This window comes from Pleurodeles waltl, chromosome 7 (genome assembly GCF_031143425.1).
Source record: "Pleurodeles waltl isolate 20211129_DDA chromosome 7, aPleWal1.hap1.20221129, whole genome shotgun sequence".
NCBI classification, from domain to species: domain Eukaryota; kingdom Metazoa; phylum Chordata; class Amphibia; order Caudata; family Salamandridae; genus Pleurodeles; species Pleurodeles waltl.
The window spans coordinates 1004740515-1004765649 of NC_090446.1; the positions used below are offsets into that span (position 1 = coordinate 1004740515).

The window sequence follows — 25135 nt, forward strand, 5'->3', positions numbered from 1 at the left end:
TTTCAGCTTTGCAAATGAAGGACAAAATGATTCATTTCTGTGCTTAAACTACAACAGCAAACAAATGGGGGAAATACATCTAAATCTTTTTCTGATCAAGGTCCCCTTAAATTTGCACCAGTATTACTTTTTGGCTATTAGTCTCCTACATCTTGAAATTGATATGAAATGTATCTGGCGAAGACAATTACCTCCTATTTGATAAAACTACCACCAAATATCTATAACATTGATAGAGATGGTGTGAGTGGGAGGATGGTCTATTTGTATTTGATTTTAGGCTATTGGAATCCCTCCTGAAATGTGTGGAGTGGTCACAGTAACAAACTAGTACATGGAATCAAGAGAAATTGAGAGGTTCCACACAGATTTAAAGATGATTAATGCATTTGCGTAATTGGAACACAGGCCTTAGAAGATGCTTTTAAGAGAAACAATATAACCTTAAAGTTACCAAGACATATAGAAATAAAAAAAGAAATACCTATTCAATATGTTTGATTCAGTACTCAAGGATTGAAATATGTTAGCCATAGTAACGATAGACAACGTGTTCAATGACTGAACATTTGAGATAAATGAAGTTAGCTTTCAGGGCTCATTTAAAATATGTAAAGAATACTGCATCCCTGGACACGAATAGCATTACATTCTGCTTAATACATCGTGGTTTAACTGCTGTGATATGTTATGGTTCTCTCGTGGCTTAAGACCAAGCAACCGCTTCAGTTTGTAATATTTATACATTCCAAATAACAATTATCCTAAAGTTGTCTGGAGAGCACAGGGTCCTAGAGTAATGGTGCAAGCACTAGAAATGTTTTAAATGCAATGGCGTGTGTGGTTTCGTAGATAGTTCATGAAATTTGACTAATTGGTTTTGCTGCAAATGGCTTTCAGTTGGAATTTAACCGCTTTAGTGCGGGTGTCGGCCACTGGCCGACACCCACACTACCTCCCTGGTGCGGGTCACAACCAGTGGCCGACACCAGGGAGGGGGTTAATAAATCCTCGGGTGTGTCGCACCCGAGGATTTATTTATTTATTTTTTTGTCCCTGGGAGACACGGAAGTTCTTCCGTGTCCCCGCGCGCTGACGTAACAATGTTGATTTCCCCATCGGAGCAGGAAGCAGCCTTGCAGCCGCTTCCTGCTCCAATGGGGAAAACGGCCTTCCCCACGTTCGGGAAGGCCTCGTAAGAAAGGGTAGAGTCTGCGATCGGGGGCCAGGAAACACTACTAGACGCCAGGGATTTCACTTAGGGGGGTCGGCCCCCTCGGAAAACGGGCCGGCCCCCTCTGGGGGCACATTTTTTTTTTTTTTTTTAAACAAACAAAAAGAAAATAAATGGACAGGGGGTAGCCCGTGGGCAGGGCGACTCCCTGTGGGGGCAGTATTTTTTTTTTAGTTGTTGTAGGGTTTTCCTGGGGGCCATTTTGGCCCCCAAAGAAACCATACAACAACAACAACAAAAAATAAAAAAGATATATATATATATCTACATATCTAATATAGATATATCCATGTAGATATATCTATTTACATGGATATATCTATATATATATATATATATATATATATATATATATATATATAGATCTATCTATAGATATATCTATGTAGATAGATATATCTATAGAGATAGATATATATATATATCTATCACTTTTGTCAATACGTGTGTGGTTTCCCTGGGGGCTGCGATCGGCCCCCAGGAAAACCAGACCCACATATAAAAGTGATATATATTGCAGCTTGCGTCTTCAAAGCAATGGACATACTTCAAATGACGCTTTTCAGCTGTAGCTTTTAGGCAGCAATAAAAAAGTCAAGTAAGTATTGTGATTATGTTTCTGCTACAAAAGGGTCAGACTTGTCTAGTGGCAGTTTTAGTGCCATAAAGAAGCGCAGAAGGTTTATATGCCTACTGCAAAGAGCAAATCTGTATTTTATGTAAATAGCTGAGTACATTAGTAAAGTCAGCCATTACCTGCGCTATAATACAAATGAAATGTATGTGCGGGGTGGAGGGCGGCTATGGAGAGATGAAGGGCACTTTTGCTGGGTGGTAATGAGGGAATCCGAGGAGGAGGGAATGGGAGCACCAATAATGATTGTTGGACTGGGCGCAGGAGGTGCTAAAAGACTGTGACGAATGGTATGTGACAAGGTGTTTTTTGAGTGTCTTGAAAGAACGTGCTGATTGAGGGAAGAAGCGTAGGTAAGGTGGCCTCAACTGTTGCACGTATCTTACACACACCATCTATTTTGTGACTGTCTACGTAGGCTAGTGTTTTAGTGCAACAGTTTAGCCAATAGCAGAGATGGCATCTTGATGGATGACTGCTGCCGTCACTCGGGTTATAGAGGACAGCTCTGACATAGGATCAGAGACTGAGACATCAGATACTGAGACAGCATCTGAGGGATAGGACAATGGCGCAGACTCTGGGAGTGATTTTTCAGTCAGAGGAGTCCCATTCGAAAACTCCCCTTCCAGTACATTATGAGGGAGGTGATGAGGACAGTCCTGCTGTCCCTTCGCAAGCAGTCTGTGCAACTGGGTAATAGTGGGTTAGCCCAAACCAGACAGCATATGAATGCGGCGGCAAGCAGAGAGAGAGAGAGAGTGCTCTCTTGGGAGCTCCCCAATTTAGTTCAGCCTCAAATTCCACCGCCCAAATCGTATTGTGGAGACATCAAAATTATCTATCGCAAAACAAACTGGTTTTGTAAGGCAGGCACCTGTGTTTTTGGTCCTGGGATCGGCGGCCATATAGAGAAACACACTAAACCCAAACATTTCTGGAAACTAGACATTTGGGGGAGTCCACAGAGGTGTGACTTTTGTGGATTCCCCAAAGTTTTCTTACCCAGAATACCCTGCAAAGCTGAAATGTTGAATAAAAACTCTATTTTTCTCGCATTTCTGTCACACAAACTACAGGAATATGCTGGGATCCACAAAATTCCTACCACACAGTGATTGCTCACCTGTCCTGATAAAAACATTACCCCACTTGAGTGCCTACACCTAGTGCCTGCGTCAGGAATGGATCACCCCAGGGTCAACAGCTGCCTCATGTAAGGACCAACATTGACCGTTGTGTGATCTATTCCTGTCGCGGGCACCAGGCCTACCCACACAAGTGAGGTATCATTTTTATCGGGAGACTTGGGGGAACGCTGGGTGGAAGGAAATTTGTGGCTCCTCTCAGATTCCAGAACTTTCTGTCACCGAAATGTGAGGAAAATGTGTTTTCTTAGCCACATTTTGATGTTTGCAAAGGATTCTGGGTAACAGAACCTGGTCAGAGCCCCACAAGTCACCCCATCTTGGATTCCCCTGGGTTTCTAGTTTTCAAAAATGCGCTGGTTTGCTAGGTTTCCCCAGGTGCCGGCTGAGCTAGAGGCCAAAATCCACAGGTAGGCATTGTTTTCTATGAAAAAATTTGATGTGTCAACGTTGTGTTTTGGGGCATTTCCTGTCGCGGGTGCTAGGCGAACCCACACAAGTGAGGTATCATTTTTATCGGGAGACTTGGGGGAACGCTGGGTGGAAGGAAATTTGTAGCTCCTCTCAGATTCCAGAACTTTCTGTTACTGAAATATGAGGAAAACCTGTTTTTTTAGCCACATTTTGAGGTTTGCAAAGGATTCTGGGTAACAGAACCTGGTCAGAGCCCCACAAGTCACCCCATCTTGGATTCCCCTAGGTCTCTAGTTTTCAAAAATGCACAGGGTTTGTAGGTTTCCCTAGGTGTCGGCTGAGCTAAAGGCCTAAAACTACAGGGAGGCACTTTGCAAAAAAACAGCTCTGTTTTCTGTCAAAAAATGGGATGTGTCCATGTTGTGTTTTGGGGCATTTCCTGTCGCGGGTGCTAGGCCTACCCACACAAGTGAGGTATCATTTTTATCTAGAGACTTGGGGGAATGCTGGGTGGAAGGAAATTTGTGGATCCTCTCAGATTCCAGAACTTTCTGTCACCGAAATGTGAGTAAAACGTGTTATTTTTGCCACATTGTGAGGTTTGCAAAGGATTCTGGGTAACAGAACCTGGTCAGAGCCCCACAAGTCACCCCATCTTGGATTCCCCTAGGTCTCTAGTTTTAAAAAATGCACAGCTTTGGTAGGTTTCCCTAGGTGCCGGCTGAGCTCTTCATATTTCAGCAAATGAATTGCTGTATACCCAGTATAGAATGAAAACCAACTGCAGGGTGCAGCTCATTTATTGGCTCGGGGTACCTAGGGTTCTTGATGAACCTACAAGCCCTATATATCCCCGCAACCAGAAGAGCCCAGCAGACATAACGGTATATTGCTTTCAAAAATCTGACATCGCAGGAAAAAGTTACAGAGTAAAACATAAAGAAAAATGGCTGTTGTTTTCAGCTCAATTTCAATATTTGTTTTTATTTCAGCTGTTATTTTCTGTAGGAAAACCTTGTAGGATCTACACAAATGACCCCTTGCTGAATTCAGAATTTTGTCCACTTTTCAGAAATGTTTAGCTTTCCGGGATCCAGCATTGGTTTCACACCCATTCCTGTCACTAACTAGAAGGAGGCTGAAGGCACCAAAAATAGTAAAAATGGGGTATGTCCCACTAAAATGCCAAATTTGTGTTGACAAATGTGGTTTTCTGATTCAAGTCTGCCCGTTCCTTAAAGGTGGGAAGATGGTGAGTTTAGCACCAGAAACCCTTTGTTGATGCCATTTTCAGGCAAAAAAAACACAAGCCTTTTTCGGTAGCCCTTTTTTCCCATTTTTTTGGGAAAATACAAAATGTTCACTGTATTTTGGCTAATTTCTTGATCTCCTCTAGGGGAAACCACAAACTCTGGGTACCATTAGAATCCCTAGGATGTTGGAAAAAAAGGACACAAATTTGGCGTGGATAGCTTATGTGGACAAAAAGTTATGAAGGCCTAAGAGTGAACTACCCCAAATAGCCAAAAAAGGGCTCAGCACGGGGGGAGGGGGAGTGGAACGACCCAGCAGCTAAGGGGTTAAGGAAATTTAGCGGTGTTTGTATTTGACAGAGATCAGTGGGAGCTTGTAGCTGATTGGTGGTAGCAACTTTGATTACTTTAGTATGGGTGGAAAAACAATTCTCTTACTAACCTTTGCAATAGAAATGCTGGAGTCCATTGGTAGAGATAGTGACATTAGAAAAAAGAGACATAATACCACTATAAGCATGATTATGCATGGCTTGTCTGGAATAACGTGGTTAATTCTGTAAGGCCCCTCTGTAGTTCTGTTATTTCCAAAAAGTCCAGTTTTGGTGGCCTCCCATTGAGAAAAATATATATGTCAGAGGTGTGTAAAGTATGTTGAACCACAAGACTTATAGAAAGAGAGTGAGAAATAAATGCGTACCTTTGTACATGTACGGACCAGAGTGGCTTATAAAATGGCAATACAACTCCAGAAGTGAACACTGCACAGAGACTTTTCACCGACAAAACACTATCAGAATCAGAAGTCAAATTATATGGCTAAAGAGCTAATCCAAAATATAATTTAATGTAAAGCAAATACTCTGAATTTCCTACCGGCAGAAAAGTTGAAACAAACGCAATACATGTTTATAAGAGGAAAGGATCAATCAATCAATCAATCACAGACATTTATAGAGCGCGCTACTTACCCGTTAGGGTTCCAAGGCGCTGTGGGGGGGGGAGGGGATGACTGCTACTGCTCGAAGAGCCAGGTCTTGAGGAGTCTTCTGAAGGCAAGTAGGTCTTGAGTCTGTCGGAGGTAGGTAGGGAGTGTGTTCCAGGTCTTGGCGGCGAGGTAGGTGAAGGATCTGCTGCCGGAGGGGGCTCGTTGGATGTGGGGAACGGTGGCGAGGGCGAGGCTCGCGGATCGCAGTTGGCGGGTCGGGGTGTAGAAGTTGAGTCTGTCGTTGAGGTAGGAGGGGCCGGCGTTGTGGAGAGCTTTGTGTGCGTGGGTGAGGAGCTTGAAGGTGACCCTTTTGTTGACGGGGAGCCAGTGGAGTCCTTTGAGGTGAGGGGTGATGTGGCTGTGGCGGGGTGCGTTGGTGATGAGTCGGGCTGAGGCGTTTTGGATGCGTTGGAGTCGCTGGAGGTGTTTTGCTGGGATTCCTGCATAGAGTGCGTTGCCGTAGTCCAGTCTGCTGCTGACGAGGGCGTGGGTCACTGTCTTCCTGGTGTCGGTCGGGATCCACTTGTAGATCCTGCGGAGGGTGTTGTAGCAGGAGGATGTGACGGCGCTGACTTGTCTGTCCATGGAGAGTGCGGAGTCGAGGATGAATCCCAAGTTGCGGGCGTGGTCGGTGGGCGTCGGGCCGTTCCGAGGGTGGTGGGCCACCACGAGTCGTCCCAGGCGGAGGGAGATGTCCCGATGATGAGGATTTCTGTCTTGTCGGTGTTGAGTTTCAGGCGGCTATTTCTCATCCAGTCGGCGACTGCTTTCATTCCCTCATGGAGGTTGGCTTTGGCAGTGGCAGGGTCGTTGGTGAGGGATAGGATGAGCTGGGTGTTGTCGGCGTAGGTGATGATGTTGAGGTCGAAATGGCAGGCCACTTGTGCGAGGGGGTCCATGTAAATGTTGAACAGCGTTGGGCTCAGGGAGGAGCCCTGGGGGACGCCGCAGATGATGTTGTTGGCTTCTGAGCAGAAGGGTGGGAGGCGGACGGTCTGTGTTCTGCCGGAGAGGAAGGATAAGGTCCAGGCTAGGGCTTTTTCCTGGATGCCGGCTTCTTGGAGGCGTGACAGTAGGGTGCGGTGGCAGACTGTGGCGAAGGCCGCGGATAGGTCTAGGAGAATGAGGTCGGAGGTCTCGCCGCGGTCGAGTTGGCGTCTGATGTCATCTGTTGCGGCGATGAGGGCGGTCTCGGTGCTGTGGTTGCATCTAAATCCGGTTTGTGAGGGGTCGAGGACGTTGTTGTCTTCGATGTGGCGTGTCAGTTGAAGGTTGATGATCTTTTCTGCGACTTTAGCTGGGTAGGGGAGGGGGGAGATGGGGCGGAAGTTCTTGAGGTCCTTGGGGTCGGCTTTTGGTTTCTTGAGGAGTGCGTTGATGTCTGCGTGCTTCCAGCTTTCTGGAAAGGTGCTTGTTTCGAAGGAGGCGTTGATGATCTTGAAGAGTTGGGGCGCGATGATAGAGTCTGCTTTGTTGAAGATGTGGTGGGGGCAGGGGTCAGTCGGTGATCCGGAGTGGATGGAGTTCATGATTTTGCGTGTTGCGTCGTCGTCGACGTTGGACCAGGCGGTGATGGGGTTGGTGATGCTCGGGTACGAGGTGGTGATGGAGGTGGGTGCGGTCGGGGTGTTGAAGCTGCTGTGGATGTTGGCGATCTTGCTGTGGAAAAAGGCGGCGAGGGAGTCGCAAAGTTCCTGAGAGGGCGGGATGTCGTTGATGTTGGTGCTGGGGGTGGATAGTTCCTTCACGATGCGGAAGAGCTCTTTGCTGTCATGTGCGTTGTTGTCTAGGCGGTCTTTGAAGGAGGACCTCTTGGTGGTCCTGATGAGGTGGTGGTGTCGGCGGGTTGCGTCTTTGAGGGCTGCGTGATTGTCCGGTGTGCGTTCTTGGAGCCATTTCTTTTCCAGTTTCCTGCAGGCGCGTTTGGAGGCCAGGAGTTCGTCGGTGAACCAGGAGGCTTTCTTGCTGGCGGGGTTGCTGGGGGGTTTCTTCAGTGGGGCGAGGGTGTTGGCGCAGTTGTTGATCCATTGTCTGAAGTTACAGGCCGCGGTGTCTGGATAGGGGAAGCATTGGGGCTAGTGAAGTAAGAGTAAAATTGGAGACAAATGTCACAAGTATGTTGAAACATGGACTACCTGTATTGTTCTAACATCCCAATGTGTCGTCTCATTCTATGTGTACATAATTCTGTTTTATGTCTATAACGGCCTGTCCAAGTTTTTGCCTTCTTTTCACAGCGACTTCCTATCTCTAGACCAAATCCATCACAGCCACGACGAGACCTGGACGGCAAAGTTTACGGTGGGTTGTAGCATCCTTCATAGTGTCCTTGTGAATGTTCTTTCAGTTGCCAACAGTTCATTTAATGAACATGGATGACCTATTACCAAGTACCGTGTTCGGGGACTAAAACCTCAAAAATATATGAAGGATGAATTGATTGTTTAATAAACGAGGAGATCACAGCATGTGTTATTACATTTCATTAAACATCTACCTATGACGTTTCTCAAGCGAAATCACGAAAGTGGAAAACGAAAAGACTATACAGGAAGGGGTCTTGTGTGAGGCGATATCACAGAAACTGAAAGAAGTATAACTAGATAAAATAAATGCACATTTAACTAAATAAATTCAACCACTCTCTAAATATAAATAAATCGAAATGAATAAAAGTACCTTACATTAAAAAAAATATATATTTTATTTATTGCAGATTTATTAGCGCAGCCATAGTCCAAAGACATTAGAGCACCTTTCATGTTTAGTGGCTGAGTTACAAGTATACTATTAAATATGGAGGTTAAGAGCCATAACAAGCATGGGATGTTTACAAAACAGTTTAGATTAGCATGGCAGGTCATAGTACCTAAAGGAAAAAAAAATACCACATTTACAGCAAATAATGTATAATAGCTTCAAGAAAAAACAGCGAATCAAAAGGCAGTTAAAAAGTAGGATAATTATGTAACGGCAAAGCGTTTTTAAACGAAGTAAGGGATGTTATCTGGCTAAACTGCAATGGTGGAGAATGCCAGCACATGGTATCATGGCATGAACAATCTTTGCTTCGTTTGGACAGTAGCTTGCTCCTATACTTATCAATAAGATGTAAATGCATTCTTCTGAGATATCTGGCTGGACTGTAGTTGTGAATCCAATTTATAAATTATGCTGAGGTCAGGTTATGCAAATATCTAAAAACTATGCAGCTTAGCTTAAACTAGATCCTATACCTCACATGCAGCCAATGCAGTGTTCACCTGGCTGCTTTGAAGCAATACTGGTTTAATTGACCAAATAACTGACAAACAGATGTATTCTGTACTCTGCAGATGGTGGATCTGGGAAACATGCATACTAGCGAAGTGGGCACTGCAATAATCCAGGTGAGCATTTACTGCCGATTCTGTTATCCAGGGCCTATTGGAAAGAGATTCGAGATGCAGGATGTGTCTTAGTTTGCTCATCTGAAAAAACAATTGTTCACTGCACCGCTGAGCTGGTGATTCGAGAATATGTTTCTCTCCAACCCACATTTTCACCATTCCTGCTACAGTCATATGCTGGCCCAAAGGAACTGGAGTTGATAACCCCCTCAGATTAACCCCATATTCCGCCCCATACACACTCATTTAAGATGAGCACTCTTGGGAGTGAAAGTGAGATGAAGATAAAGCAAAACATAGCTAATAATATGAGAGAGTAAAAATACCGTAAGGCATTAAAAGGGCACAAGGTGAAATTGATACTCAAGAAGAAACTGGATAGGTGAGGAGTAGTTCTAGTAATGTATACACTGACTACCACATCGCTCCAAAATTAAACAAATATAAACAATATATTAAAAAAAACACTGACGTTATTTGCAGTCAGATCTTATCCTCAGATAATTATTACTTGTATATTTCTGAAAAAAACTTAATGCATGCAGTGTGGATCTAGTTAACTTCATGGAATTTGCAGACTCTTTCTTCACACACCCAAACCATCTCTTCTTATGGTCATGCCTTGTAGGCTGAACAACACACTTATCTCTCTGACTACACAGCTCCTATGCCTGGTGACTCAGTAAGCAATTGGTTGCATGGTAATCTGCCCGGCACAGCAGCAATACAGGACTGTGACTTAGACAACATAACTACCATCTCAAGTTACCTAGATGTTATAAGACGAAATCTGACACTACTTAGCTATGTTTTGGGTAACCTATTATACATGTTTTAATCTCGGAAAGCAGGGTTGCATAAATCTTGTATGCTTAGGATTAAACTTCAGAGACAACTCTGGTCATATGTTTGGCAGGCTTCAGCACTGGTCAGCAGATCATTTGCACTTTTGTGCATTTAGAGTAAAGTAAACCACTTGGCCTGCTTGTATTCACACAGGCCAAGATACAATACTTTGAAAGTTAACAAAACATGCTGCATTAGTTTATTTTCTGTAGAGCTGGTTTAGTACATAGAATGGATTCTATTTTTGTGAAGCATCATTTCACAATGATTTTCACTGGTCCAATATTTCAAAATATTGAATCTTTAGCTCATGATGAACAAACAGGCCTACTGCTGCTGTGTTGATGAACAGTTAAGAGAATTTTCACTTAACATAGAGATTTTGTAAGACGAAATGCTTAGATGTTGCTTATAAAGCCATGTATTAGATTATTTTTATAGCACTGTGTATGAGTAAAATGTTGGGTGGGTATTACCCTCCTATATCTGCCGGTAAGCATCTGCACAAAGGAACATATGTGGAACCCTCTAAACTCTTTGTGTATGTATTTATGTTGAAGGGTAGGGTTTATAGTAAGTTTGCACAAAATTATAATTTTACAAGAAAAGTTTTGTGATGTTCAGAAGGTCACAACGTGATGAACTTTGAATTTGGACACCATTGCCTATGGATGATGTTTGCTGCAAAAACAAGTTTTGCAAGACACTTCTCCTATTAAAGGTTGTACAGCCCAGTCTTTCTCCCTCAAAATAAACTAAGGGCCTCATTAGGAGTTTGGCGGTCGCACCACAGGACTCCAAACTCGGGGGCAGGACATCACCGCCGTGGCGATGGAACCCCCGCCCTACTACAGTGTTCCTGCCAAATGCTATCTCGTAGCTAAGAGAGGGCCACCAGCACCCTCAGAATGTACACTGTCTACTTTGCAGAGAGTGCACATTCCAACAGTGCTCGGCAGTGGCACCCGTGAACTGTCATAGCATGGGCAGTTCAGGGGCCCCCCTTCGGTCCCCAACACTTGTTCTCTGCCAGCCTTGTCATGGACATTCCGACAGTTCTGGTCAGCGGGACTCCTAAACTGCCCATGCCATGCCATGGGGAGTTCAGGCCCCCCCTGCAGCTCCCAGCACTTGTTCTCTGCCAGCCTTTTCTTGGTGGCGTCCCTACTGTGAAAAGGCTGGCGGAGAACAAGGATGTAATCGTCCAGGCGGCGCGGAGTTCAGTGCCGCCCTAGCAGACTAAAATCAAGATTTCTGTCACCTCATCGAAATCTGTGATCCTGGAGGGGACAGACATCTTTAGGCAGGTCTGCCTGCCTAACTCGTAATGTGGCAGTCAGAATGCTACAGCGGTGGCAGTCCAAGGACCTCCAGCTTCGTAATGAGGACCTGAGTGTAGCAGGTTTTGTATAGCATATGTCACAAAGGTAGCATAGAAGTAGAATGACATCTTTGCCCTCCTCTGATTATAGACTTCTACATTGTCCAGAGCCCTGCCTTACCTGAGCTCTGTCAAGAGACCATAAGAAACGATGGTCCTTGGTTTTTATATTGTGAGCCGCTGCACAGTGCTGATAACTGGATCCTGGGTTTTCCCTAGGGCTATCTGAAAAATCAAACCGCCCGAATGATTAAAAATACAATGTGAGAACTACAATTTGCTAACAATACATCAAAGTGGGTGTTTACTGTTTTACTTCTGACCTCACTATGTTCTCCTGTAAAAAGAATGATTAAAAGAAAACACCCTCCCCACACATACATCAATAGACATAATGACCCTGATAAATGAGGATGCAGTCTGTCTACACTCTTCCTCAACCCAGCACAGAAATATTTTACTGAAACTAATGCAAGCATGTTTTATTATTACAGAGAATGTTCCAACACATGGCGACTCTGTACCAGTCACTGGTCCTGCTGTATCAAAACGCACCACACATGGTGTCTCGGATCCTGAAGGTAGTGTGAATTCTTTATAAGATTTTTAAAATGCTTTGAAATATCAAGGCCACTCTGCACAATTACAAGGCTTGCTTGTATCATAATGAACGCATATCTCACTTGGTTGCCTTTCCAGATGAGTCAGTTGTCTCTGAAAGTGCATACAAGAAAATGACTCAGAGATATAAGCTTGCAGGCCCTGTATGGTGTAAATTAATGCGTTTTATTAAGCGTTTTTTAGAGTCCAAGATATTCCCTAATAGTTCTAGCTGCCTTATTCTGAAAGACAGTTTGCATGAGGTTGCTGTGTGGTCATGAGGGAAATTAAGAGTCTGCTTTTTCCTTGACACCATGCAGTGACTCACACCACAGTGCTGACTTTGCCACATTTGTGATAGTGGTCTTGTGTGGAAATGCGTGGGGAAGTAATGTACAATTAAAAGTCATTCAGTTTCCAAGTTGTGAGCAAATGAAATGAGCACTTTTGAATGATTTAGTTTAGCAATTAATTTGTTGGTGTAGACAATTGAATATGTGGCAGTGGTAAAAGTTTAGGGGTTCCCCAACAAACAAATTACTTGGATGCATAAACCTCTCTTGACGGCTAAGATGTGCAAGCACCTTCAGAATCCTCTTGAACTGGAGCTGCACATGCCCAAGAGACCATGACTGCCAAATATGTGCCTCTCATCCATTACCAGGACTTAAGTGTACAAAATCAAGACCTTTGTCATAAATACAGACAGGACAAGCTTGAAGTAGCGAATATAGCCCTTTCTTGATCCACAGTCGTGAACTTGTTCTTATTTGCTTAACTTAAAATATTATTTTTTGTCTTTAACAGATTTTCTCAAGGATCAGAAACTCATAGTGAAACTGGTGGATATTCCCGATGTCGATAAGCTGTTTTCTGATATTGCTGATACATTCAATGAACAACGAGAACATCATTTATCCATGGGGGAGTCCATCAGAGAGCTTCAGGGAGTGTGCAGATGTGCTGCCAACAGTAGCCTAAAAAGCTGTATTGAAAAGTTGCAAATGGACAATGGTAAGTGGATGGAAAAATGTGCATAGAAAAACAGGGTTTTCTCCGTACTGGGTTTTCCAAGTTTGATGGGAATAGCTGGTGCACCCACTATTCTTCACGACCACATTGTCGTGAGATGATATAGAGCATCCCAACGATACTCCAATTTAAGAAAAAGTTGAAGACACACTTCTTTGAAAAACACTACATTACATTGTAGTAACTATACCTTTCTGGTCCCAAAACTGAGCTACCTCTCCTGTCACTCATAGATTGTGTGCTTGTGTTTGAACATCTATTGTGCTCTTCTGCCTTATAGACTAAATTTATGGTGCTCAAATAGCACATACATTTATACATATTTACGCACAGGCATGCATGAGATCTGCTGGGAATTTAAACTTGAACATCAGGTGATGGACACACTTTATAAATGAAATTTACATATTATCTAACTTAATCATAAGGCTCTAAGCCTGGAAGGAAGGGGGACTATAAAACTCGGCTGAAGGTTTATTTTAGAGCCCTTGTGATCAGTGAGTGATTAGGCTTTCTCAGTGATCGAGGATTTACTTTCACTTTTCATTGATTATTCTGAAAATTACTATCTTCAGACTTTGGAGCACCACAGATTTGACACAGTAAAACCCCCTATTGTCATCCCCCTTGACCCTTGCTATGTGCCTGCTCATGGCTGTCAATTTAATGTTGATGACCAGGTGAACCCATTTTCTCTCTGTTTTTCTGCCGAACAGATATAAAGTACATCTGCAGCCATGATGCCAACCACGTATTTGCCTTTTTAATGCATCTTCAATTCCGCAACCTCAGACTCATTAACACAAATATTGATGCAATCTCAGACAGTTTCCTCACAGTTTTACTGACATTTTTGATTCACTTGACTATTCAAGAATTAAACCCAAATTGAGCAGCCAGCCCCATTGATTATACACCTGCTGCTGAGAACGACGTGCAACCTCCATATCACAGATTGGAATCCAGGTGACTCCACTTAACCATTCATGCAACTGAAGGTCAATACTTTCAGCTGGGCAGAAAACACATTGTATAAAGCACTTGAAGGCATCTAAGTGGAGGATAAAAAAAGTCATGTTGTAATTGTACGTTTATTCCTGGTAACTTTTACTGCTGAGTAGATGTTCATGCAATTTTAACCACCAAATATTTTGGGATGGATAATGGTTTTGCACAAGGTTAATTGGAACTACTTGCACAACCTGATATCCTATATCCATATTGAAGATATTGGCAATAGCATGAAATGTTAAAAAAAAGCTCCTAACGTGCTTATAAAAACACTCCAAGCAGCATGAATCAAGGCATATTTTCAACGATCTATCCCAGCATCACGGATTTCTCAAACACTTTTCTCCTCAAGTGTAATGACTACCTTTTTCTTTCTGGTTGATTACAAAATGTGTCTGGAAGTCTATAATGCAAACTGTTCTACTTTCTAGAAAATATCTATGCCGGCCCATACCTCTCAAAACTATTTTATCATCTCTCAAACTGGTCAATAAGAAGAAGTGATCCATGGTCCAAAAAACGGGGATAGATCTAAAAGGAACAGCATGCAAGAGTTTCTATTAGCAGTCACAAACGAATATCCATGGTGCACATGTTGCATCATTAATACTTTCCCTCCGTTTTTCAAGAAACGTGGCAAACATTTCAATAGGCTGTTGTCATAGTTCATCTCTATTATAAATTATGTTCAGAAGTGATTTTAACCACACCCAAGTAACGGGAGTAACCACAGTAATTCTGCATTGCTCCTTGACGTGGAATTACCAATAATAGTGCTTTTCAGCATTGTTGTGTAATTTTGAGGAAAAAAACCTACAGCGAGAACACATTTAGTGAGCGGCTGATTGCACTGCTATTCATGTCCCATTGCATTTAGAGCTATTTTCTGCAAAAATCATCCTCACATCCGTTTGGGTCATGCGGGTGCTTAGCATTAGGAAAGTACTGCTAAAGACCGGGAGTAAGTTGGGAGAAAATCTACCCAAGTTCACATTTAGCAAGCATTAGTGGCTACTTGTGCCCCTGTGTGTGTTATGTTGCATTTAGAGCTATTTCTTAGCTCAAGTTGGATCCTTACGTCCATTTGGGATGTGAGGGGTCATTTGTATTGTAAGAAAATAGCACCAAATAAAATTACTCTTCTGCCTAATTTTGAGAAATCTATCTAACTTTTCAGGTAATTCTGCATGATTTTGCTATACAGAATTGCACGACTTACACTAGATTCATACTAGAGGTTAGTATAATATATGGATGAAGTGTGGAATGCATCTGATAAAAATCATGCCCAATCTTCAATAGAAAGAGTTGTTATTTAACTTGAACAAAGATGTGTGGGTGGTGTATCTACCAAAATCAATCACATTTTGATCTAGCCTATCAAATTGTTATAGTCTCCTTGACAAATTAGAAGCAAATCCCATGGTGAATTAACTCAAGGGTGTACTCCTAGATTCGGGTAGTTACATCGGCATGTTTCGTCACACTCCTGGAGTGAATGTCACAAAAAAGATTATGTTTCGCTTTTTTTTTTCCTCTGGATGTTTCTTTTGATTGGATCTAAAAGAGGTAATCCAACTACCACTTTATGTCCAGTCACTCCATGATAATAATATGGGCAGGATTTTAATCCTTCAGTTACTGCAATTTGTCTGAGCCCAGTGACCAAACACAGGTTTTATCCTAATAGATTTTTAGATTAAACTTCGAAATAAGAGTTTGGACACCCACCTTGGGACCTAGTAGCCTAAACACAATACACTGGTTCACCAGTAGATATGATTGTATTGTTTATTGAATAAAGAAAGGAAATACTACCAAGCATATTTGCTCTTAAAACTGAATTCACCTATTTTTTGGACGATTTGGGATAATGGCAACAAAATAATATGCATATGCACTTGCTAATTAGCAAACACACATAAAGTATGCTACCTTGGTCAGTTGAAAAACACATAAAATACGTTAATGCAGTTTGAAATCTAATTGTCTTGGATTGCGATGACGTTGGGCCTGGTGTCTTGAGGAATGGAAGTATATATTCCTCTATTTGCAGAAGATAGGTTTTTAGAGCAGTCTTGAAAAGAGGAAGTGTAACGATTGCTATTTTGAGTCACTGTACAGAATAGTATTGAGTGTATTTATAAAGCACACATATGCCAATGCTTCACGGTGTTAAATCCGGAAACATAAATCTTGACTAAATATTTTAAATATTTGATGTAAATTGGGAGAAATATGATTTTTAAAGTTTATGGAAATGAAACAGGTATGAACAGCTACGTAAGGTGTCAAGTAGTTTATTACAAACTCTTTGTGCCATCACTGAGAAGGCCATCAATGCCATCACTGTGAAGGTGTGGTCCCCGAATGTATTTTTTTGTTTGTTTGGGGAACATGGAGCACATTTACACTCCGTGCGTTGGCTTGAGGATCTTGAAAATATGAGTCTTAATTTCCGAGTACTTTGATACCACTTAGTTTTAGTGCTGCGGATTAATGGGATTAGAACATTAACATCTAGAAACAGCCAGGGCAGTTTGGATGTTCTCTGTGGTGATGGGTAAGATCTATCGGTGACATTTTCAGAATGATGCTGAAAAACTAGTGTTGATAGTTACATAAAGTATATAATGTTTTATGCTTCGTGGAAAGCCTTCAGTCTTGGTGCTGCTCTTAGTCGATGGGCGTCAATTTGAGGAGATCAAAAATGGGTTGTGTGGTGATGGTAATGGAGTTATCCACAGATGAGAAAATATAGTGTGGTGAGATCAATATAAAATGTAACAATAATACATTTTGCTCAGGGCTAGAACACTGATAAGATATATTGCTATATGAAAGGGAAGGTAATTGTGGATTTTGTGCACATACAGGATATGATATTTTGCTGCTATTGCAGATTAATGCTTCCAGATGTAAACAAGGGCTTAGAAAACAGTGATGCAGTTGAGAGGGTGTGAGAACTTAGCCAGAAATAATAAGATATTATGTAATAATATTAATGTGGTGATATGATCGAGGGAAATACTGATGTTTATTTTTTCGATCAGCATTAGTGAAGAGAAGTCAATAAGTAGCGTACAAACATGTGGCAGCATAAGTGGCAAAAGTAGAGTTTAGAGAATGTAGATTTGCGAAGAAATTGAGGATGGTCAGCCTAGATTAATGAATGAATGAATGAATGTGCCACTTGTAGAGCACACTACCACTCCCACGGGAGCATCCATGTGCTATGCAGATACATCTGACCCTGTTGAAAGGAGGGAGAACACAGAAATTGTCTTGTTCAGAGAATTAGAGAGTAGCAGAGGACATCCAGTGCTGAGAAAATCCATATATTTAATTGCTTTTTGAACTGTGATTCTGATTCAATAAATCTTAAATGCTGGGGGGAACTGGTTCCAAGCCTTGGGGCCCACAAATAAAAAGGATTTTCCACCTTGTGTTTTAAGTCTAAAAGATCATGGCCTAAGGAGGTTAGCGCAAGAAGACCTCAAGGTTCTTTCGAAGAATAATGAATAAATCTGGCCCTTAAGTAAGTTGGCCCCATAGAGCCGTACTCTCTAAAAGTGAGCAAGAGAACCTTAATCCAAATTCTTTTGTGAACAAGAAGGCAGTGAAGGGCATTTAGGGCTGCTGAGGCCAATGAACATCTGGGGAGTTGTACGATAAGTCTAGCCACCACATTTTGGACAATGTGTAGTTTCTGAATGGTTAGTTTAGATGACCCTGCATAGACGTTGTTGCAGTAGTCCAATCTAGAAGTGATTAAGGTAAAGGCAACAGTCTTTCTAGATTTCAATGGGAGTAAATCAAAGAATTTCCTCAGGGACTTTATTAGATAGGAGAACCTAAATGGGTAAACTAGTTACCCAGGGTGTTTGGCGGTAGGGGGCGTGAGGTGAGCCTGAGCTGAGCTTGTGGGGGTTGACAACAGGTAGTGGAGAAGGTGAAGAGTAAAGGGAGGAGCTCCAGGAAATGGATATGGAATGGTCAGAAAGGTAGAAGGTAATCCACTCTTGAGTAATGCCAGTGATACCAAATTGGTGACTATTGTGAGTAAAATGCCTCAGAGAGGAGAAAGAGTCTCAGATTTGTGGGGGAGTGGGCAGGCAAGTCAGGGCGAGTGACAGTTATAAAGTTGAACATATGAGTGAGGATGTACTTTTTTAAGTGCTGGAAATTGACCCCTTAATGGATTTATGGAACAAGTGATACAGTGTGAGTTGGTTTAACTCAAGGTGCTTAGAGAAAATTGTAGCCGAGAAGCTTGATGATAGTTGAAGTGGGTGCCAGGAAAACACACATTTGGAGCAGAAAAATTAAGACAAGAGAATTGGTAATTAAATAAGGAGATTAGGTGAAACAGAACCTGAAAGGTGAAAGCTAAATATATTTTTATTTGTAGTCTGAAGGGATTAGAGGTTCTGTAAAATGGTATGGAATAAGTGAGTATCAGGTTCACAACGTTTGTGGCAGGACAGAATCAGTGAATGAGAATGGAGTGGTGTAGCAGAAGGGAGACAGGTAATTAGAAGTGTTGTGAAAATGGCTCAAATGGTAGGGATTTTGAAAGAGCTGAAAGTGGCAAAGTCAGAGGCAGCAAAGCATAATTTATTAATATTTGTGGGGGGGAATGAAGAGAATATGGCTTCATTCAGGTGATGGAGTTCAAGCATGAAGTTTTTATACATTTCCGAAAGGGATTAAATGTTGTAGAGTCGAGGTCTGATCACATTGGGCCGTCATGCAGTCTGCAAGTGGATCTGGTCATCCTCAACTTGCAGAGGACAAAGCATATTCTAATTTGTTGAATGTGATTGGACAGGCTCATCGAGAAATATGGACTTTTGAGGTGAATGAATGATGGGGCCGTGAGAGTCAGCAGCAATCTGTCAATTTAGCAGTGCGAAGGGTCACACACAATAGCATCCAGAGATCTGGGCGCTGAGTTATATAGTTGTGGGGGATATGCAGGGGCACCCATCAATCAGTTTGCTCAGCACAAGGGTAACTGATTAATTAAAGTGGATTGATGGCACTGAAAGGTGATATTAGGATTACATAATGGAAAGGAGGGGCAAAAGTTAAACTAGACTCATTCTCTACATCACTGATGGCTTTAAATTCAGTTGAGCAGTGGAGAGCAGCTGCCTGCTGTGCAGAAAGTATTGGGAAGAAAAAAATACATGATGATGAAGGCAGGCCTTTGAAAACTGCAAAATATAAAGAATAACTTGACAAATTTTGTAATAATATCAGTTCATTATTTAATAATTTTTCAACTTGTTACAAGTGCATAGGCATAGGTTGCACCTTCTTAGTACAAGTTTAACAGCAAAATACAGCAATCAGGGACAGAAAGTTGACCGGTCAGCTTTCCAAAAGGCCTTTAACTGCACAGCAACATTTATCACTGCATTGTTAATAACCTTTGAGTTACAAAGAACATTTGTTTAGTTAAATTCGGGATATTATGCAACACGATTAATTATGTGGCAAATGCGGCCAAATATGAATTATGCAAAAATCACGGTTGCTGCACAATCGCATAGTTGTAGTGCCCATCACTAGAACTACTTTAACCCTAAGTTTTTTTTAACTGGTTCTCACCTGCAAATGTTTTCAAAATAAATACTATATACAACTATTAAATTACATTAATTATTTTAAAAACAAAGTGTGTTTTTTATTTTATTTTTCAATTTTTTTGGAGTCACAGATCTGCCATGAGGCCAGCCCACAGATACTTCCTATTCTGGCCTCCATGGGGAATCTGTGGATCCAGTGTGATTTCTAACAGCACTCAAAAATATAAATGGACGCTATAATATTGATGTTTGAGGCAAGTGCTTTGTTGAAATAACATAGAAACTTATAATCTAAGAAGTAATTAAAGCTTAAGCAGTTATTTTACTATATTTTTTCGGATTCACAGTGATTTTGTGACACTGCTGCACGCCACAACAGATCCGCAAATCCCATGTGACACAGCAGCAAATACATTTCATTGGTTAAAACACCTGCCATCTGCTTCTACAGGAAGTTACTTCCCATTCCTTTTTGTGTGAATGTGTCACTTCATTCTTCACACCTCTGTACCACAGGAGGAACTGCTTCTTTTTCTTTGGTGTTTTTTTTAAAAACCAAAATCAAAAAGGCATCAGGAGGAGGAGGAGACCATCAAGAAAAACAGAAGAGAGAAGAACTACCGCCACCGAAAAAGGAATAAACCACTTGGACCTTAGTCGTCTATCCCTTCTGGAGAAAAGAAGGTCATTGCAAAGGTTGTAAAATGCAGCCTTTGCATATAGAACTATCTAGAGGAAACAATACGAAGTACTCTCAATGCACCAGCAGCATTCTATCGATCCCCATCGCCTCGCAAGAGCAGAAATAGAAAAGGATGCAGTCATCTACATCATCTGCTCTACTAGTACTTGTCCATGCTGCTGTCACAGCTAACATTCCTGTTATTATTCTGCAAATGCTGAAAGTTGTATCCTTTTGTACAGTGTGCAACAAAATTATTACAGTTAGTGAGCAGTCCATGACAGCAATAGTGCAGGTTATTTTTATGATAACAATATTTGCTGTTCATTTATCCAGTTTTTTTGTTATAGAGCAATTTTGCTTATAACTTTAAACAAAACATTTTTTTCCAAAAACACAATTTTTTTTAAAAAACACACACATTAAGAGTTCTTTTTTGCACTTCTTATTTTGGTTTACAGATAGGCAAACTATGGCCCTCATTTCAACCTAGGCAGTCTTTCTGGAAGACCGCTGAGGTACCGCCGTACAGGTTTTTTTTTCGCACAGCGTATTATGACTGCTGGCAGCCCTCCGGTCCTTTTTCGGGTGGAGAGCCGCCAGCAGCCATACTGGTGGTCGGCGCGGAAGTGGAGGCTGCTCCACCGCCACGTCATCAGAACACCACCCACCGAATCATGTCCCAGGATTCAGTGTGGCGGTGTTCTGGTGACGAGGTGCTGGTGGCGGAGCAGCCCCCATGGATCCCGATCCCTCCCGGAGGATCACTAGACCAGGTAAGCTGATCGTCCATTAGGGGAGGGGGTGAGGGGGTGTTGCGTGCATGCATGGGGGTGTGAGTGTGTAGAGGGGGTGTGTGAGTGCGTGTATACATACAGGGGGTGTTGTGTGTTTGAAAATGTGTGCGTGTCTGTCTGTATGTCTGAGTGTGTGCGTGTATGTCTGTATGTATGTGTGCGTGTATGACTGTGTGTGTGTCTGTTGATATGTGTAATGGTACTGTGTGCGTGTAGGGTGGGGGTGTGTTCCGATGTTGGGGGAGTGGGGAGGGGGGTCCTGCCACCTTTGAGGGGTGGTAGGGGGGGTGCGGGGTGTGGGGGGAGGACTCTGGGGGGGCAGGCGGGGTGGGAAAGACCCCTATCAGTGCCAGGGAAGGAATTTTCTGGCAATGATGGTGCCTACCGCAATGGATTTCGTGGCGGTACAGAACCCCACGAAATCCATGGCGGTACGCAGGGTCGTGATACCGTCTACGGTGTTGTGACAGCTGCTGATATGGAGACCAAAGTCTCCAGCCCAGCAGTCGTTACCTCCCTGGTGGTTGAAGTGGAGAAGTGGCGGTTTAGCATGGCGGTCACCGCCATGCTTGTAATGCCATTTTTTTTTTCGCCGGCCTGTTGGCGGTATTACCACCATTTCTCCACGACCGCCAGGGTTGTAATGAGGGCCAATATGTTTATTTGCGAATGTGTGAATACTTGTCGCCATATGTCTACATATATGTCGCTATAAGTGAGTGTGTAAGTGTATGGATATATCAGTGGTTGGGTGAGTGGCTCTGTCAGTGTGTTAGTGGCTGTGTGGGTCTGTTACTGGGTGTCTGAGTCATTCTGTGACTGGGTGTGTGAATGGGTGTGTGAGTGGGTGCTAGAGTGTGTATAGATGTGTGAGTGTGTTTGTAAGTGGGTGTTTGAATGGGCGTGTGCATTGCTGTGTATGTCTGTGAGTGGGTGTATGAGTGGTTTTGTCAGATTGTGTGTGAATTAACATGTGAGTAGGTGTCTGGGTATGTGGGTGTGTGAACAGATGCAGTGTTTTTCTGGGATTGTGACTTGAGTGTGTGGGTGTAAATGGGTGTGCGAGTTTCAGAATGGGTCTGTGAGTGGGCTTGTGAATGGGAGTATGTGTGGGTGTGTGAGTGGCTGCATGGGTCTGTGAGTGGGTGCATGAGTGGCAATATGGGTCAGTGAGTAGGTGTGTGAGTGGCTGTGTAAGTCTATGAGTGGGTGTGTGGTTTTGTGAATGTGTAGGTGGGTAAGTGAGTGGCTGTATGGGTCTGTGAGTGGCTGTATCAATCTCTGAGTGGGTGTGTGAGTGGCTGTATGGGTTGATGAGGGTGTGTGGCATTGCTGTTGAGGTGTGGATCCACCACCACAGTGGATCCAGAATGGATCTGCATCCTGAGGTATCTGTAAATCTTTTTTCTTTAATAACTCAAAAACTACTGAATGAATTGGCACCAAATAAACAAAAGTGGTCTCTCAGAACTAAGATCTTGCTTTCTGCCAAATTTGGTGTAATTCCATTCAGCGGTTTGGGCTGCAGTTGTGTTCAAAATCCCTATGGTAAATTGCATAAAGGAAAATGTGTTTTAGGACCCACCTTTTTTTTCTTGTCCCTGCTTGATTACTCATCCTAAAACTCTATAAATGGCAGCTGAAGTGAATGGCAAACTAGTTTTGATTTATTTTTAGAAGATTTATCAGTTAGCACCAAAGTAATTAGCAAAACAAAAACTCTCCATCTATGAAAAGTAGGTTCTAACTATAACTACCTACTATATATATATATATATATATATATATATATATATATATATATATATATATAGTTAGACCTAGTTTCTATAGAAAAAGCAGTTTTTTGTTTGCCTATATCTTTGCCCGCTTTATGAATCTTCACTAAATATTCCCAAAAAATTAGACAGTCACATGAGCTTCTGTCTTGAAAATTTTGGGGTGATCTGTCAAGCGGGTGCCGAGATAAAGGCGGGATGATATTTAGAGTGTTTCCAATGTTAATTCCAATAGGAAAAAACACAGGTGGAATTACACCAAATTACACCAAGTATATAGGGACACAAAGGATTTGTGACCCCCCTCCTGATCTTGTGCAGAGATCGAATTGTCTGATGACACTTCAACAACAGAAGTGTTGTCAGCCATCTTGGCTGAGTCTCAGAAAAAATAATACAAAAAATTCAAAAGGGGCAAAGGGACGAACACCCTGACCCCTTAGCTCTAGTGGTGGGGTGCCAAAGGCACCACCCAGGACTGAAAAGCATTTTTGTAAAATTTACGGTCAGATCCATGGCAGATACGCAGTAACATTAAAAAAATGTAAAACGATTCATTGTCAGGGGTGAAATCCTAGAATCATCATTTTTAGAAATGCAGGGGGACCGGGCCACCTCCCACTGCCCTGGGTACTACCACCTACCAACTCCCCAGAGCTTATAGTGTATATGTGGGGGCCGGATTCCTCCCCAGGGCTGTGTGTGATACCCCCCCTCCCGCTGCCCCTGAGATCACCACCTCCCCGGGGTGTTTAAGAAATATTACGCAGGGGCCTGTGGTCCCCTGCACCCTGGGGAAAACCACTCCCCAGGGCAAAATGTAATAAATTTGCAGGGACCACTCAGCCTCCTGCACCCCAGGGACCACCCCAGGGCAAATATTTAAATGAAAGAAAAAGGACCCCCAGGAACCACCACCCCATTGGGCTTCTATATAGATATATGGGTGGCCTGTGGTCCCCCTGACCCCAGGGACCACCACCCCTAAAGTTTTGGACCCCCTGAGCCCCAGGGAACACCACCCTGGGGCTATGTACACATTGAAGGGAGCTGCTTGGCCCCCCTCGAGGAGCCTTTGATGGCCCTGGGGACCGCCACTCCCCAGGTCAGGCTCCTGCTATGTTCCACCCCAAGACATAGGTGTTTAGTGTGCAGCTGTAGCCAAGCCACCGCAAACAATTTGGGTTTTGGCCTTTAAAGCAGGTCCCGCTGTTGAAATCTGAAGCTTTCATCTCTGTTTCCTGCATGCATGCAAAGGTCAGAGATGAAATGCTTCAGCAAGCATGGAGCTGCTGATTAAAGCAGCTCCATGCTTTCAGAAGCAATGGCAGAAGCAATGGCTTTCCCTGCAGTGCCAGATAGCCTTTAAAGGGCTTTTTGCAAAATAGTGTAAATATGAAATAAAAAATAAAAAAGTAGGGGCCATGGGGGAGCACTTGAGGCTTCTCCTGTGGTCCCAGATAGCAAAAACAACAAGGCTCATAAATAAAATAAAAAAAAGATAGCTGAGCATGAAAGTCAAGGACTTTTGCACTGAGGGTTCGAGTCCAGCTGGATTCTTATCCCTCTTTTTTTAAATTTTTTTATTACAAATGTTTAAATAAAAAATACAAGATGACTATCTTGCATTTTCCTTATTAAATAAACAAAATATCATTCCAACTATATCATACATCAAAGCTTTACAGAGTCTCTCTGTCGATCTCTCACACTCTTGCTCTGTTTCATTCTCTTTCTGCCACTCATACAGTCACTGAGACACTTACACACCCACTCAGATACTCACGCTCCCACTCACAAACCTTTTAAGACCCTCTTGCAGGCACTCACAGCCCCAGTCAGACACTCACAACCCACTTAGACACTCACACATGCAAACTCATACTGACTCACACTCACGCACCCACCTACTCACAGACCCACTGACACCCTCATGCAGCCACTCACAGACCAAGCACACACTGATTTACCCACTGAAGCAATGAATGCACTCTCACACCCAGAGAGACAATCTGACAGCCGCTCTCACCCCCAGCAACACCCTCTCCTACCTATTCTCACACCCAGAGAGGCTGCAGACAACTCCTGCCAGGCACGGCCAAAGGCCTGTGCACAACATGGGGTTGGGTGGTTAGTGGGTGTTGGCTGCAGTTTCTGGCTGCAGGCTAGGTCTTGCAGCAACCTCCCCTGTGCATGGTTGAAAGCCATGCACGGTGCAAGGTTGGGTGCTTATAGGGAGGTTTACCTCAGAATCTTTGCCCTGTTTTACTTCTAAATGTTAAGGTTGTCATTCACAAATTCACCTAACTATAATGTTATAGCTCTATCTGTCTGTCTATGTATCTATATCTGTC

At 42.9% G+C, this 25135-nt stretch overlaps 1 protein-coding gene across 1 annotated transcript in view; it reads left to right on the forward strand.

Moving 5' to 3' along the window:
* LOC138245853 (uncharacterized) overlaps positions 1-25135 on the forward strand; it is an 89113-nt gene that overhangs the window by 14022 nt on the left and 49956 nt on the right. Inside the window, exons 2-4 of the mRNA XM_069199830.1 lie at positions 7909-7972; positions 11782-11868; positions 12695-12901. Of these exons, the coding sequence (XP_069055931.1) occupies positions 7909-7972; positions 11782-11868; positions 12695-12901 (358 nt within the window). The remainder of the gene's footprint in view (positions 1-7908; positions 7973-11781; positions 11869-12694; positions 12902-25135) is intronic.